General features: G+C 40.6%; 1 protein-coding gene across 2 annotated transcripts in view; it reads left to right on the top strand.

Annotated features, from left to right (window-relative positions):
• cwc22 (CWC22 spliceosome associated protein homolog) overlaps positions 1 to 16,845 on the top strand; it is a 114,476-nt gene that overhangs the window by 41,600 nt on the left and 56,031 nt on the right. For both annotated transcript variants that reach the window (XM_041200432.1, XM_041200431.1), the window contains exons 4-9: positions 1,046 to 1,113; positions 5,486 to 5,602; positions 7,229 to 7,465; positions 9,698 to 9,826; positions 10,537 to 10,705; positions 10,840 to 10,893. In XM_041200432.1, coding sequence (XP_041056366.1) covers positions 1,046 to 1,113; positions 5,486 to 5,602; positions 7,229 to 7,465; positions 9,698 to 9,826; positions 10,537 to 10,705; positions 10,840 to 10,893 — 774 coding nt within the window. The remainder of the gene's footprint in view (positions 1 to 1,045; positions 1,114 to 5,485; positions 5,603 to 7,228; positions 7,466 to 9,697; positions 9,827 to 10,536; positions 10,706 to 10,839; positions 10,894 to 16,845) is intronic.

The raw sequence follows: 16,845 nt of genomic DNA, 5'->3' as shown, positions 1-16,845 counted from the left end.
TGGGAATTTTCTGACTCCCTCGAGTCGCCACAAGGATAAAAGTCCAGGCCGTTATCTCTTTGTGGCTCAATGTCACCCCTGTGAAGTGCCTTAGAACATTTTTATAATATTAAAGGCACTGTACAAATATAAGTTGCCTTATGTCTGCCCCAATGCCCCACTGTTGGTCAAATCTGAAGAGTGGTCTGATAATGATGCTAATCTTTTGTTTTGTTATATGGGAAAGCTCCTGGGCTCCACATGATCCTTCCTCGCAGCAGTGTGGCAGAAATTCAAACTCAACACAGTGGGACAATTACAGATATGAGTTCAAAAAATAGTCACATGGGATCTTTAACATGTACCTGAACCACAGAGACAGGCACACTGGACTTTGGTCTGAAGCTGCAACCAAAGGATGGCACCTCCCACAGCAGCACAACCACTGTACTGCATTGGAATGTTAGCCTGGAACTAAGTCTGAGCATAAATATGACTTGAGTTCATATTCATGATTATCTTATAGCGCTGTATTGTTAATTTCAGCTGTATGGCTGTGAGGAAGGGCCAACTGGAATCAGCACTAGCAGCAGTTCCATGTGGTGTACAGCTGAAGATCCTGCAGTTATGCACTACAGATGGCTTTAACAATATGTTTAACAATTACCAAAAATCCTTTTCCAGTGGATTCAATATTTTGCTTCCCTGTTCACATCACAATACCCTCATGAGCGAAAAATTACAATCACTATTTCTCCATCTAACTCCTTGCATCCCTGCCCTCTATTGGTCTTGTCCCTCTGTGTCAATTTTTCTGCGTGCATGCACACACACTCACTCACTCTCTCTCTCTCTTGCTCTCTGTCATCCACCTGCCTGTCCCACAGGTATGGTGAGACATCAGAAAAGATTAGTTTTTGGAGAAAAAAAGACAATTCCATTATTTTTGGGAGTAGCAGGAAATTGGTACTTGATGAAATAAACTTTGAGAGAGTATACAGGATAGGTACTTAAATTTCTGCCTCTGTTAGATTTTTGTTCTAAATATAATTTTTGTTTTCTCCAGCTCAACTCAAGTCAGGAGAGGCAAGGCAGCCACAGTCCAAGTCAAATAAGCTCTTCTCCTGAGCACAGGTAAAATTTGATTTTGTACTTTATCGAGGATTGCCCTTGTAAGCTAATACAGTTCATTTAACTGTAACAAATATTTTCAAGTTTTGGTCCAAGTAATAAGTGCGTATTTTTCCACGTGCCTGCAGTTTAATTCTGACATGGTGTTCAATATAAAATAGCTTAGGCACTCATTTATTTCTGCTGTTAAATGCTTCCCATTAGAATAAAAAAGAAGCTCTTGAACCATTGAATCAGCCAGGATCTTGATGCAAACATCATTATAACTTTCTTATGGATCAGGTTTGAATGCCACTGCCTGCCTTAAGTTGATGGCATGGCATTATTTATTTCTTCATATTCGGATTTCTTGTACAGTTTTTGCACTGTTTGAATGCATCATGAAACATAATAAAGGGGTTTAGCAACATTATGTATTTGCATGTTACCTCTAACATATCTGTACCTGTTGCGTTGCATCTCCCTGGTCTCGTAAAATGATATTTAAGCAACATTGGTATTTGCAGCATTGTTGTATTATAAATTATTTATGTGGCAACATCTAAGTTATGTCCTATATGAACATGCAGCAACAACAGGATTAGAGGGTTCCACAAGTTGTTAAAACATTTCAGGAATAGTGACACTCAAAAGGCAATCTGTTCCAAGTTTCAAGCTCTGTATTAAATTAAAATGATGAGCTAACATGAATAAACAAACAGTGGCTTGGTAGTACAGAACTTGAATACTGCTGAAAAGAGAGACATGTTTCTGAAGCTTTTTGTGTTGTACTCATCAGGACAAAAGCAGAAATGTCAAATTTCAAATCTTCACAACAATTTATACTATAGGAGAAAAGGGTGCTGATTGGTTGGTAAGTCGATGAAAAGGGACATGGCAACATGTCTCTTTTCAGCAAGAATATGGTTAAAAGATAATACTTCCAAAAAAAGAATAAAATGAAAAGCTGTGCATTTAATTACAAACCATGTAGAGGATACAGTTTGTATTTTTCATTGATCAAAACATATACTTCCACACTTTTGAAAAAGCAGCATGATTGACAGGCCCTTAAAAGTCTGCATATTATAAACACTAAATTATTAATTATTTTGTATCAGCACAGTATGAAAATAACATTAGAGTGTACATAATCCCTGAAGGACAGGATTGGGAGCCAGGTGTACTAACTCCAGGCAAGTGATCAGAGAGCTGAAATAAATTGATTTGCAGGGTGTTCAGTACATGAATAGGATACACTTCATTCCATAATTCTGGCTACGGAGGATCAAGACATACCAAATATTAGCAAGCGCTGATCCTACAAATGTGACCACAATGTAATCAGAAGATTAAAAAGGAGAGGGAAAATGTACCCATACAAATGCTGCAAGGAAGAACGGGAAGAAATTCACAGACGTCTATATAAAATGCAGAAACATCAATGTGCAGTTGAAGGAATCAATAAAGACCTGAAAAAACCATAGTTGCAGATGCAAAATTCAGCCAAGACATTGTTGCAACAGTAACTTGCTTTTATGTCACATCTTTTTTAAAGTCAAAAGCCACTTATTGGCACTGAATAAATAGTAATTGGAAACACTGTTAAGCCTTGGAGGAAGAGATTAAAAGGAATAACCAAAAGTTGGTTTTCAGTATGTTTTTAAAGGAGGAGAGAGAAGTGTAGAGACAGAGTGATTTGGGAGAGGGACTTCCAAAGATAGGGGCTCCTGAAGCTGATTTCAGCGGTGGACTGAATTAAAAAGTTTACACCAAAGGCCTGAACCTTAGAACCAAAGGATGCCAGTGGAATGATATTAGGCTGAAGGAGGCTGCAGAGATTGAGTGGGACGTATCTGTGGAAGGATTGATGATTAGCATGGACAGTTTGAATTCACAATGTTTGGAGTTTGAGATCTAGTATTCATTGAAGATACGAGTGAAACAGACTATTGACAGATACATTTGATACATTTTGGAGCTTGGGAGGATGTAACATAAGGAAGGCAAGCATGAAGCATTAGGATAGTTGTTTTCGGTTGACAGCAGCATGGATGAAGCTTTCAGCACTGGATGGACTGAGGCAGTTTTGCATAGTTATCGTGGCAACAGGTCAAATTTAATTTTAAAGAATAGCTTGAGGTCAGATAAGATGTCAAGGTTTTATTACTGCAACATTGCAATCCCAAAAGAGATGAAGACCCTGAAAAATGCAAGAAGAGTCAAAATAAATCAGCAGAAGCAAGTTAATGTGCAAACTAGTTAATTCCTCACAGTATAAACCATATGCTTCTGTGTCTCACCACTATCCCAAAATAAATGAAAGACTTTTGCAGTCCAAGACTGAAAGGCCTTGCAAAAGGTAAGCTTTAGGGTGGGTGATAATAGACAAGGGATGAGACTCTTGAGGCATTGGTGGTCACTTGAGGAAATAGATGAATACTGAGAGGTAATAGATTTGAAGCAGGTTTTTCATGGCAACTCTTGCATCAAGGCTAAGGGTTAGTTGTGTGGTACCTAGTAATTGAAGAAGCAAATACTTACTATAGGAGTCATTTTAGGGTCTGTAGGATAAATGCTGAGTGGGACGCTCCAGGAGTTGCTGTTAAAAACTCAATGTTTTTAACTCAAGAGAGTAACAACTTGTATTCAAAAGCTGAATGTAAACTGATCAGCTCGGGAATCGTAAAATATGGGAGTGGGATGTTGGCAGATGAAATTTAATGTAAAATATTGCATTTGGAAAGAAAAAAATGGGTAAGTAACCCATGAATAGTGTTCATAGCTAAGGACGAAGATAAGAGATTTAGGATTTTAGTAGACTGCAACATATAATGTCCTGTTCAGCCCTTCAGTGCCCTGGTTCTGTCCTTGTGAGTCTCTTGGTCTGTTAATATCCATTGCTTGTAGAGCAACAATTAACAAAACAAGTAGAATATTATACTGTATGGTTGAGATTATGATGTGCAGGTTGAAGGAAATATTGTTCAAATTGTAAAATGCTCTGGTTAGATCACAGTCTCTGTATTGTGCCTAGTTCTAGTCAGAAGCACAGGAAACCTTTCACAACCTTTGGACAGTTAAAATAAAAAGCCAAATTGATTTCTAGCAAACCTGACTGAGTCTAAGAAAGCTTTGGATCAACTTGGCCTTTTCGACCTTGTAAAAAATCATCTGAGCCAAATCAATTACTTAATAATATAGAACAGATCGATCCAATAGACCACTACAAATTGAACCAGGATAAGGGGATACATGTTCAAAATATTAAGGCAATTATAGAACTAGTGCCAAGCATTTCTTCACACAAGATGTGATCAGGACTGTATTTTGAATGAACCTTTGGATAGATTAATGATTTAACAAAGCCTGAATTATTTAAAGACTTGTATGCCTTGTTGAGTGAATGAGCTAAGCTGTGGCAAATTAGAGTCTATGCTCTGGTAAATATGCTATAGAAGAACTGCTGATCGTTGGGAGAACCATCATTTTTGGAATCTCCAACATGAACCCCAAGTGTATATAAACCAGAATATTACACAGAATAGCTCAATCTATTGTTGAAAATCTTGCCTAGCGATCTTCGGAAAGTTAGAAGGTTCTGATTATCTTTGTCACAGTGAAGCAGAAGGCCTTTGCTTTCAATAGGTGATATATTTGACACAAAGTGAAGTATCATAAAGGATATTATTTGCTGAGAATTTGCAAATTTGCTTCATGTTTGGTATTATATTAGAAAAATTTGCAGTACAGTCATCTTCATGACGATAAGACAATTTACCCCTTGATTAAAGGAATGTAAAATTATGGAGGTGGTTGCCTTTTTGCCCCTTAGGTTGAACTGTTGTGCAGTTGTCATCTGATGTTACATAAAATATTCTTTGATTTCTTGAATCTTTTCCTTCTATTTCAAATATTGCTATTCTGTGATCTGCATTTGAGTTTTTGTTTTTGGTGACAAGGTAACGACAGTAGGCTATTGGAGAAGATTAATTTGAAATTAGATCAAAAAACTGGTACACTTGAGGAAGTTGGGCATTTTCTTAGGTTTTGGAAACCAGTTTAGCCCTTTAAGTTTTGGGTTCCAATGCTACGACTGTTCACTACAAGGGAATAATTTGGGCTTGCAGATAAATATCAAGTAGCTAATTCCTTGCATGTTTTAACAAGTGAAACAAATCTTTATTTGGATGCCTTGGCTTTCTCCTTATTGTAAGTTGCAAAATTGTTTGCGGTAAAAAATGGAGCATTCAGCTCAGTGGTAACTGCAAGCCTGTCTGAAAGGCCTTTTATATCAAGTGAAATTGTTAAATGTTCAAGTCTGGGTTGAATTCCGTAGATCATCAGACAAGTGTGGCTTTTGAAAGTGTAACCTTTTTGTCTTTTTCCTCTCCAGACGTAAAGGTCTTCTAAAGTCACGGTCAAGATCGCCAAGGGATTATTCTGACAGGAATGCCTGTGACAGAGGACCATCGAGTAATGGCAGATATAATGATAAAAATTCACAACCTAGGTATTTTTTTTCAGCTTTGAAATACAAGGTCAACTAACAGTTGAGATAATCATAAGAACATAAAGCTTGAAATAACAATTTTTAGCCAGCCCATGTAGTATTTAGTTATTTAGCGTCTAATAGTCATGGAGCTAAGCAATAGCCTTGTCAGTGGCTAGATGGAGCTCTTTAGCTCTTGAAGCCCATCTTCAAGTGTAATAAGTGGCCAGTCATTGTTAGATTGCACCACAGCTGCAGCCTGGATGGTCTTGGTGACCCCACTGATGTTGCGTGGCTGCTCAGAGACCTTGGCCAGTCCAGAAATGGTTTAAAAGGGCCCATTATTGCTGTGGGAGATCAAAGCTAGGTGGGTGAGCAGTGGGTCTATGATGAGAGTAGTTTCTGATGGATATTTGCTCCTTCCGTAGGACCTCAGCTGTTATTCCTAGACGTGGTGAGTTTAACCATATGGGATGGCATGAGGGAAGGCGTGCTGCTGGCGGGCTGAGAAGGTCATTGAGTAAGGGCAGACTTGGGTTAGAGGTTATTTTCCAATAGCTTGCCTGTTGCAGTTTCCCTCCTGATGTGGTTGGAGGGAGCAGCAAGCTCAGGACTGGGAACCAGGTGAGTTGAGTTGGTCGGAGCGCACCTGTGATGATTGCATTGTTGTGTCAATTTGCACATTGTTAAGTTGATGTGGATAGATTGGTGCCATACTGGGGCACAGTATTCTGCAGTTGAGTACATGATTGCAAGAGAAGCCCTTAGGTCTTGGCCTGTGGACACACGCACGCACACACACACACCCCACCGAAGACCTGAGCATGTCCAGAATCGGGCTTTGGGTAGGCCCGTGGCATACAGGGCGAATGGGGTTGGGGCTAGAGCACACCATATAGTGTGCTCCTTCTACAGCCAATGACAATCCACACAACATGTATGGAGTTGAACTGCTGCTCCGAAGCAATTATAGAGCTGTAGGTTATCTGTAGGACATTTCCAATGTTCAAGCATAGCTGGCTACTCTCCAGATCAACCACCCCTTCAATGTCTTGGCCTAGCAATACAGGGACCACAGATTCTGCGGCAGATATGATCACCTCAATGCATCCTTCCCTCTGTAGTGACCATATATTCACTGGTTGATCAAGCAAAATTTCTTCTGAATTAAATCTTTGTCGATAATATCTGCCAGTTCTGAATTCATAGTAAAGGCTGAAAGAACCAGAGGTGAGGTGAGAATTTCTTTTATGCAGTGTTCGTATGATCTGAAATGAACTTTCTGAAAGCGTGGTGGAACCAGATTCCCAAGTAAATTTAAGAAAGGAATTGGATATATATTTAAAAGGAATAAATTGCAATGCTGTGCAGAGGAGCGAAGCTAATTGGATAGCCCTTCCAAACAGTAGGCATGATGGCCTGAATGGCCTGCTTTGTTATAAGATTCCATGATGGGTACAACATATGTTTTCATTATAAGCTTTGTCGTAATCTATAAATGGAAAAAGTTTTCAAAAATATGATGAAATTATGGGTTCTGTGGGCAGGGAGTGTGAGCAGTCATGAAATTTTACATATATATATAATACGTGAATATATCTTAAATCGATTAAGGACTTTCACTAGATTAATTACTTCTCATTTTAGAGATAGAGGCAAAGAGAAAAAAATGAACATAGACTGTGAATCTGATCACAGGAAGAGACCAAAATCACCATCGCCTATAACAAGAAGTGAGGAAGAAACTGCCATCCAGAGCTCTTCTGAGCCACCAATGAAAAAGAAAAAGGCAGAGTTGGACCCTATATTAACACGGACAGGTGGAGCATACATTCCTCCTGCCCGGCTTAGGATGATGCAAGATCAAATTGCTGACAAAAGCAGGTAAGTAGGAAGTAAAGTGAAGACCTGTGTTTTCAATTTGCTGAAATTTTAAGATATAGAATAAAGTGGGTGTTCTTACAGACAATAGGCATGACTGCACTAAGAGTTGTTTCCATCTGGCCACTGTATTTGCATCAGATGACAGATTTAATGTCAAGTTCACCTACATTATGTTGATCGCATACTTCAGCAATCTTCTACCCCGTGATGTGTGACATTTCTATTTCTTCAATTCTCTCACTGAAATTGCTAAAGTAGTAATTTGTGTGAAATATGGATATGGTTTTGTGCTGTTGTCTCATCCTCATCGGATACTGGTTTGGAACAGCTTCAAGAACTTCCCTCCTGTTTATTAGCTATTCAGGTTTGATTATAAACTCTGGTCACAGTAACATTGAGCAGCCTTGTTTCAGAATATGAATGTTTCAAGCCTTTAATAACCTGATGGCTTTGAAAAGTAATTAACATATAATTTTATTTGGAAACAAAAGTAAATCTGGCTTGTAAATATAGATTATTTGGGGGATTTTGCCACTAATTGTAAAGAATAAAATTTAACTTCCTTTTGCATTACTTGAAGTATGACAATTCGTATTGAAACATACTTGGTGCTGGTGCCTGCCTCATGCCCTCGATGAGACACTTCCTGGCCAACTGTCAGGGAAGCAACTGAATAATTACTTGTGAACCTACTGCCTCCCTTCATGCCTACACCACATTACAAAGTGTCCACTCACCTACAAATAGTATCTCCCCATCGCAGAGTGCTGTTTTAATACTTGGGCCTAATTGAAACCTGTGTTACTGTTATTAAGTCACCCAGCCCAAATTTATATTAATATTCCACCACAGCTTTTTCCCAAATGGAGATCTCTGTCCTGTGATGGCTTGTCTATTCCATTATGCTTCCAACTTGTTTTCCTTTCTTTGAAGCCCTCAAAACTGAACACCTTATCTCCCTCATGCAAGATGCCTTCCTCATCAAAATCTTAGACCTTATCCTCTTTCTTTCATATTTACCAATTAATCTTTCTGGGTGACACCTGAACCCATCCTTTCCTGCTGTTGCTGACTCCCTTGCCTTCCTTGACCTTCAAAATCCTTGACTGCAATTTCTTGAGACCTTAAGTCTCAATTATCAAAATAACCTGTACTGAACATTTATCCCCAGTTCCTTTGTTACATATACTGCTACCTACTCTATATTGTTCCACACCCTTCCCTTTGAGAAACAACTTTACAATCCTGCATACTGACCTCGCCAACGACTCCTGGCTACTTCTCCCAATAGAATCCTTACTCCCCTGCATACTGCACTGTTTTCCCCAATCCCCTCCCCTGCAGCCCTCATCAAACGTATCACGGCATTGAAACACAGCTCCTTGATATTCACCAAACTTGCATTCAGCCAGTGCTTTCTGAATCAATATTCTTTCCACAGCACTGTCTCCACCTTCTTCAAAAGTACCTTTTGGAGCCAATAAACCCAAAATATACCCTAATCCCCTTCACTCTTTGCAACCATTACTGAATCTTCATCTTTCTAATCTTGAAATGTGTTTTTGCCGTGTTATTATTGTCCTACTTCTCCCATAATTATTTTATTGATATTCTCCAAAATAGCTTTCAGCCGGCCCCTAGCACAGAAACTGTCTTGATGGAAGCGATAAACAGCATCCTGTGCAACTGGGACTAAGTTGCACTGTGTCTGTTTATGCTTCTATATTTTGATACTTCTGACCAGTGCATTTACCTCTAACGTGTCTTCTCTGCAGCTCATTACTATGACACAAGTTTATAATTTTCCAGTCCTATTTATTGTTGCAAAGTGAGTATCTTCTCTGAAGTTGCCTTTCTCGTATGGTATCTTTGTTTATTCCTTGGCTTTGTCCTTAATCCCCTCTTTTCGTTAATATTTCACTCAAAACATCATTTGAAAAGTGGTAGTGAGCTTTCATGAACACATAATGAATCCCAAGTTCACCCGCAGATGAAACCACCTTAGACCCTAATTATTTCCCACTGCACCATTGGCAGTTGTTTTTGAGTCACTGTTTGTCTTACGGAAGTTACCATCTCTTTTTTCGGCTTACAGAAGCCTCTTGTTATTTTTCCCCCTTGTTAATGTCTGTTCCTTTTTCCCCTAGTTGCTTGGTGTCTACCTCTTTTTATAAAGTGCTCTGAGATAACATCCACTAATAATGCCATGATTGTTTCTCTTTTTTCTTATAGTTTGGCATACCAGCGAATGAGCTGGGAAGCTCTAAAGAAGTCAATTAATGGTCTCATCAACAAAGTGAATGTCTCAAACATAGCTAACATTATTCATGAACTTCTTCAAGAAAATATTGTTCGGGGAAGGTATGTATGTCTGTACTTCATTTTCATATGTCTTGATCAATCAGTGATGTGTTATGGTGAATGAGTATAGGTTTGAAGTTTTGAGTATTTGAGGCTATTAGTGTAATATTATTTGGAGAAGGCACAAAGCCTGCCCCAAAACTAAAAATTCAGTTAATGAATGTTTTTTTTTGAAGGAAAACAAATGTTCTCATAGCAGTGGCGTAAATAAGCATGAGAGGGTTTCTGTTTTTGCGCATTTGAGTTGAATGTGATGGTTACAAAATCTAAGTAATACATTACTACAAAAGCAGAATACTACAGATGCTGGAAATCTGAAATAAAATCAGAAAACGCTTGAAATACTCGGCAGGTCAGGCCACATCAGTGGAGAGAGAAACATTTAATGTTCCATGTTGATGATCTTTCATCAGAACACGTGCTGACCTGACCTGAGTATTTTCAGCATTTTCTGTTTTTATAATAGTAATGCATTAACTGATTTGCTGAAAATGGATTAAAATAGCTTAATGAAGACATGGAAAAAAATTACTGACTGAAGACCTGAATTAAATAGTACTACAACTTTTGATGATAGTTGTGAATTTAACCAGCTTGAAGGGATTAAGACCTCATACTCCAAATATTTCCCCCTCTAATGTTAAAAAAATATGTCTATCAAAAGAATTCTGTATGCCCTCTCAATACATATGTATTTTTTTTCTGTACAGGGGATTGGTTTCTAGGTTTGTTATACAGGCACAGACTGCTTCTCCCATATTTACACACGTTTATGCTGCTCTTGTGGCAATTATAAATTCTAAGTTCCCTCAAATTGGGGAGCTAATTCTCAAGAGATTGATCCTTAATTTTCGTAAAGGTTATCGCAGAAATGATAAGGTGAGCAAATGTTGCAACTGATTTCAAATAAAAATTATATTTTTGCTATGAAAGAAACTATAATGAATCTAGTACAAATTATGCTTTGTTTTTAATTGGTTTGCCAAAAATGACTCTTGTCTTTTTCCCCCCAGCAACTGTGCCTTTCAGCCTGCAAGTTTGTAGGTCATCTTGTTAATCAGAATGTTGTAAGTACAGCTATAAATTCCTGTTTCTGCCAGTGCCTTCGTAAAGATAATTGTTCAATTCCATTTGCAATTCGAATGGCTGCTTGCAAACCAGTCCATGATCATCCATGCTTGCAATTATCTAGAAGAATTTTCTTGGAAGTTGGGACTTGGTTTTGTACTGATCAACAAAAATGCACAATGAGTTTTTTAATGATTTTTTCATAGATTCTTAATTAATTTAGAAGCATAAGCAGTTCTTTCCTGGGTGGCCAGTAGATGGTAGAATTATTATTCATGCAGCTCTTAATAATTAGCTTTTAATCAAAAAGCCAGTGTGAATTTGCATTTTCGGTCTTGGAGATCAGCAAAAATTATTTTTAAATGGAATAACTTTTTTAAAATCTTCATTTGCTGAGAATTTGTTGATTAGCTCAACTGACAAATCAGAAGCTAGAAATTCAATATTTTATATTACTGGTAAATGTATCTTGTTAAATTTTGATGCAAGCTTCAAGTGTCACATCCAATTCCTTGTTATACCTGAATATGTTCGCCTCCTTTATGTTTCCATTTCCACCAGGTTAGCACTACCTTATCTGCTACTTCAGCCCTCACCCATTTCTTCTTCGCCTCCAAATTTTCCAATATGCACCTCGTTGGCCTTTCAGCCTCTGCTATACCTAAACTTTAACTGAATTAGAGCTTTATTATCTGCAAGCCATCTCATCTTTTATTATCTCAAGAGATAATGGTGCAGTCTGTGCCTATGTGCAGCAAGATGTGGACCAACAACCAGGCTTGGGCCGATAAGTAGCAAGTAACATTCATGCCGCACAAATTCTAGATGATGTCCATGTCCAACATGAGAAAACCTAACCACTTTCCCCCCTTCCCCTTCTCCACCTACCCTTAAACATTTAATTGCATTTTCATTATCCAAACCCCACTACCAACATCTAGGGGTATCATCAGTGGCCAGAAACTTTACACGACCAGCCACATAAATGTTATGGCAACAAGAGCAGAGGCTGGGTAATCCGTGGTGAGTGACTCACTTCCTCATTCCCCAAAGCCTTTCCATCACCTACAAGGCTTAAGTCAAGAGTGTGTTGGATTACTCTTCACTTTCCTGGGTGAGAACAGCTCCAAGAACACTCAAGAAGCTTGACCTGATACAGGACAAAGCAGCTCACTTGATTGGCTCCTCACCACCACCTTAAATATTCATTCTTTCCACCATTGGCACACCATGGCTGCACTGTGAACCATCCACTAGATGCTCCGCAGCAACTCATTGAAGCTTCTTTGACAATATCCCACCCCCCCAAGCCTCTGACCTTTACTACCTAGAAGGACAAGTGCAGGACCCTCCAAGTTCCCTTCCAAAGTCTCACACCAATCTAACTTGGAACTACATCATCATTCTTGCATTGATGTTGGGTCACGATCCTGGAACTCTCTACCTAGCAGCTCAGTTGGAAGTACTTTCACCACCCGGACAGTAGTTCAAAAATGTGGCTCACCCTCACATTGGCAAATGCAATTGGGCATGGACAATAAATGATGACATTACAAGCCCTGTCCTCATCCTTTGAGTTAAAAAAGAATCCTGCTTGCATTTCACCTTGTTCCCACAAATTTGCATTAGGACCTTGATGTGGTAACTTAATTTACCAATTGCCCATGTCCCTGTTGCACTTGATCACCACCACCTTCCCCTGTTCCCCCTCATACCCTCCCTACTTTTTACTCTGTTCTATGCATCATTCTTCTGCTCCACTGTTGGCTTCAGAGCTGTCAGCCATCTTCAAGCCTCTTCATGCTGTGTTTGCTGCAGTTTCGAGAACTTCTCAGTCTAACTCTAGATCAAACATGTGGCTATTCATTGTTCTCTCGACACTGCTTCATGTTTATTTTCCCTATCATGCAGCATTTTGGGACACGTGGCTATGTCAAGATTGCTATACAAATGCAGGTTGCGAAGACTTGATCTGTTTTCCTTGTGTATCTTGATCTGTTTTCCTTGTGTATCTTGATCGGCTGTAAATAAGCAATACGTTGCTACTTGTCTTTAAACCTATTCACGGAAAGCACTTTTTTCCTTCATCATATTTTAGCTGTTCATGTAGGCTTTATGTGGGCATACCTCCAGAGTTAAGCACTACTGTGCTGCTTCCCATTGGCATTAGGTGACTGGAGTGGTGCACAGAGGTGTGTCACCTGCATGTACATGAAGAAGTTGAAAGTTTGAGATCATGACATCACAACAGGCTGGTATGGCGCACAAGTACTAAAATTGACCAGTGGTTGTACAGAGAGACCATCTTTCTTAGTTTAAGAAGCATTAGGAAGCAAGATGGGCATGTTTCTGGAACTAGTTAAAGGGCCACTCTTGAAGTTGCAAAATTGGTAGAAGCACTGTGGTGATTTTCTGGAGAAGTTTGAAGGTTTCTGCTGACCACAGAAAAGACAGTATGGGGGCAGTCTTTGAAATACCACTTGCATTATAAAAGGAGGAGGCAGAGAGGGGAGACTTTGCAAGGAAGGTGAAGAAGAGCTCTCTATAGAAGGCTCTATCCTGAGAAGCTCTTCTGGGTGCACCACTTCTAACTAGCAATGATCCAGGAGCAGTACCTCAGGAGGCTTTGCTTCACTAAGGAGGGAATGGTGACCATGTCTCCTCCTTTACAAAGACCAGGAACCTCAACTGAGGATAAAGACGGCCCTTCCTGTCACTGTGAAGATCATTGATGAACTTTTTTTCTTGACAAGTGGCTCCTCGCAGCCGAGGGCTGGCAACATGAGCAATGCGTCACAATTTACTATCACACAAGTATCCGGGAGCTCCGGGTGCTTTACACGAGGAGAGAGAGTTCAATGTCTTCACTTTAAGGAGAAAAGGCCAGGATAAAAGGGCATGTCAGGATACGAGCCTTCCTGATAGTACCGTCCTTGCACATGGCTCTGTGGGCTCCCCACATCAATAGGATTGATAGCACAAATGCAGTCTTGGTTGCACACCAATTGCAAACTGCATCAAGGAATTTATCTTGAACGTCCACCATCCTGACAGTGATGTTTTTTCCTCCAACATTCTGCAACTCCCACTGGTTTAGGGCCCTGGAGTCCAACAGCAAGATGGCTGTTCTGTGGCAAGGGCTATCCCTCCACTTATGGCTTGGATTATGACCCCTTTGCACCATCCCACCACACAAGGTCAGGAATCCTTCAATAAGAACTCTGAAGCCACAGGCAATACTGAAGCAATCCATCGGTCTCTTAAAGCTTAAATTACTTAGGAGAGAGAATATCTGAAGTCCAAACCTGAGCAGTCCCCATGTTGATGGTGATTTGCTGCATTCTCCACAATCTCACAGTAATGAGGCCCCAATCACTATCTCTTGAGATGCAGAAGCCACCTTGGGAGAGGAGGAAGGGAGAAGAACAAGATGGCCCACATAGCCAGGCTTTGCTTCGGTTAAAAGGAACTTCTCAACCCTCAACATGGACCCATCGTCTCATTACATTGCATCCATTTCAGACTCCCTATCACAAAGTTTCCTTGGTTAACATCATTCAATAAAGTTTTACATCAAAAACCTTCACAAAACAACATCATTTTTTTTATTACTCATGGGACGTGGGCATTGCTGGCTAGACCAGCATTTATTGCCCATCCTTAATTACCCTTGAAAGGTGATGGTGAGTTGCTTTCTTGAACTACTGTAGCCCATGTGTTGTAGGTACATCCACAGTGCTGTTAGGGAGGGAGTTCCAGGATTTTGACCCAGTGACTGAAGGAGCAGCGATATATTTCCAAGTCAGGATTGTGAGTGGCTTGGAGGGGAACTTTCAGGGGGTGGTGTTCCCATGTATCTGCTGCTCTTGTCCTTCGAGATAGTGGAGGTTGTGGGTTTGGAAGCTGCTGTCTAAGGAGGCTTGGTGAACTCCTGCAGTACATTTTGTAAATGGTACGCACTGCTGCCACTGTGCATCAGTGGTAGAGGGAGTGAATGTACGTGGAGGGGGTGCCAATCAAGTGGACTGCTTTGTCCTGAATGGTGTCAAGCTTCTTGAGCGTTGTTGGAGCTGCATTCATCCAGACAAGTGGAGAATATTCTATCACACCTCCTGACTTGTTCCTTGTAGATGGCGGGTAGGCTTTAGGGAGTCAGGAGGTGAGTTAATTGCTGCAGGAATTTGAGCCTCTGACTTGCTCTTGGAGCCACAGTATTTATGTGGCTAGTCCAGTTCAATTTCTGGTCAGTAACTGCCAGGATGTTGTTAGTGGGGGATTCAGCGATGGTAATGCCATTAAATGTCAAGGGATGATGGTTAGATTTTCTCTTGTTGGAGATTGTCATTGCCTGGCACTTGTGTGGCACTAATGTTACTTGCCACTCGTCACCCCAAGCCTGGTCATTGTCCAGGTCTTGCTGCATTTGGACTTGGACTTCTTCAGTATCTGAGGAGTCATGAATGGTGCTGAACATTGTGCAATTATCAGGGAACATTCCCACTTCTGACCTTATAGTGGAAGGAAGGTCATTAATGAAGCAGCTGAAGATGGTTGGGCCTAGGAGACTGGCTTGAAGAACTCCTTGAATGCTGACCTGGAACTGAGATGATTGACCTCAACCACTCAACCATCTCCCTTGGTGCTAGGTATGACTCCAACCAGCACAGAGTTCTGCCCCTGATTCCCATTGACTCCAGTTTGGCTTGGGTTCCCTGATGCCACACTCGGTCAAATGCTGCCTTAAGGGCAGTCAGTCTCACCTCACCTCTGGAGTTCAGCTCTTTTGTCCATGTTTGAACCAAGGCTGTAATGTGAAGAGCTGAGTGACTATGGTGGAACCCAAACTGAGTGTCACTGAGCAGTTTATTGCTAAGCAAGTGTCTCTTGATAGCACTGTTGATGACCTCTTCCATCACCTAACTGATGATCGAGAGTAGACTGATGGGGCAGTAATTAGCTGGTTTGGATTTGTCCTGTTTTTTTTTGTGTATAGGTCATACTTGGGCAATTTTCCACATTACTGGATAGATGCCAGTGTTGTACCTGTACGGGAACAGCTTGGCTAGGGGCATGGTACGTTCTGGAGCACAAGTCTTCAGTACTATTGCCAGAATATTGTCAAGGCTCATCGCCTTTGCAGTATCCAGTGCCTTCAGCCATTTCTTGATATTACATGGAGTGAATCAAATTGGCTCAAGACTGGCATCTGTGATGCTGGGGACTTCAGGTAGAGGCTGAGATTGATCATCCACTCGGCACTTCTGGCTGAAAATTGTTGCACACGCTTCAGCCTTATCTTTTGCACTGATGTGCTCAGCTCCCCCATCATTGAGATGGGGATTTTTGTGGAGCCTCCTGCTCCACTGAGTTCTTTAATTGTCCACCACCAATCATGACTTGATGTGGAGGACTGCAGAGCTTGGTTGTGGAATTGCTTAGCTCTGTCATTTGCTGCTTGTGCTGTTTGGCACACAAGTAGTCCTGTGTTGTAGCTTCACCAGCTTGCGTCTCATTTTAGGTATGCCTGGTGCTGCTTCTGGCATGTCCTCTCCTCATTGAACCAGGGTCTATCCCCTGACTTGATGGTAATGGTCGAGTGGGGAATATGCTCACCAATCTGAAATCATGAGGTTACAGATTGTGATTCAGTAAAATTCTGCTGCTAATGGCCCACAGTGCCTCATGGTTGCCCAATCTTGAGTTGCTAGACCTGTTCGAAATCTATCAATTTAGCATGGCGGTAGTGCCACACAATACAGTGGAGGGTATCCTCAATGTGAAGACAGGAATTTGCCTAAACAAGGACTGTAGTGGTCACTCCTCCCAATACTATCATGGACAGATACATCTGCAGCAGGCAGGTTGGTGAGGATGAGGTCAAGTATGTTTTTCCGTTTTGTTGGCTCCCTTACCACCTGCCGCAGACCCAGTCTAGTAACTATGTCTTTTAG

The sequence above is a fragment of the Carcharodon carcharias genome, chromosome 12 (genome assembly GCF_017639515.1).
Source record: "Carcharodon carcharias isolate sCarCar2 chromosome 12, sCarCar2.pri, whole genome shotgun sequence".
In the NCBI taxonomy this organism is placed as follows: Eukaryota; Metazoa; Chordata; class Chondrichthyes; order Lamniformes; family Lamnidae; genus Carcharodon; species Carcharodon carcharias.
Note: the sequence above shows the minus strand (reverse complement) of the source record. Positions and strands in the feature narration are given on the sequence as shown.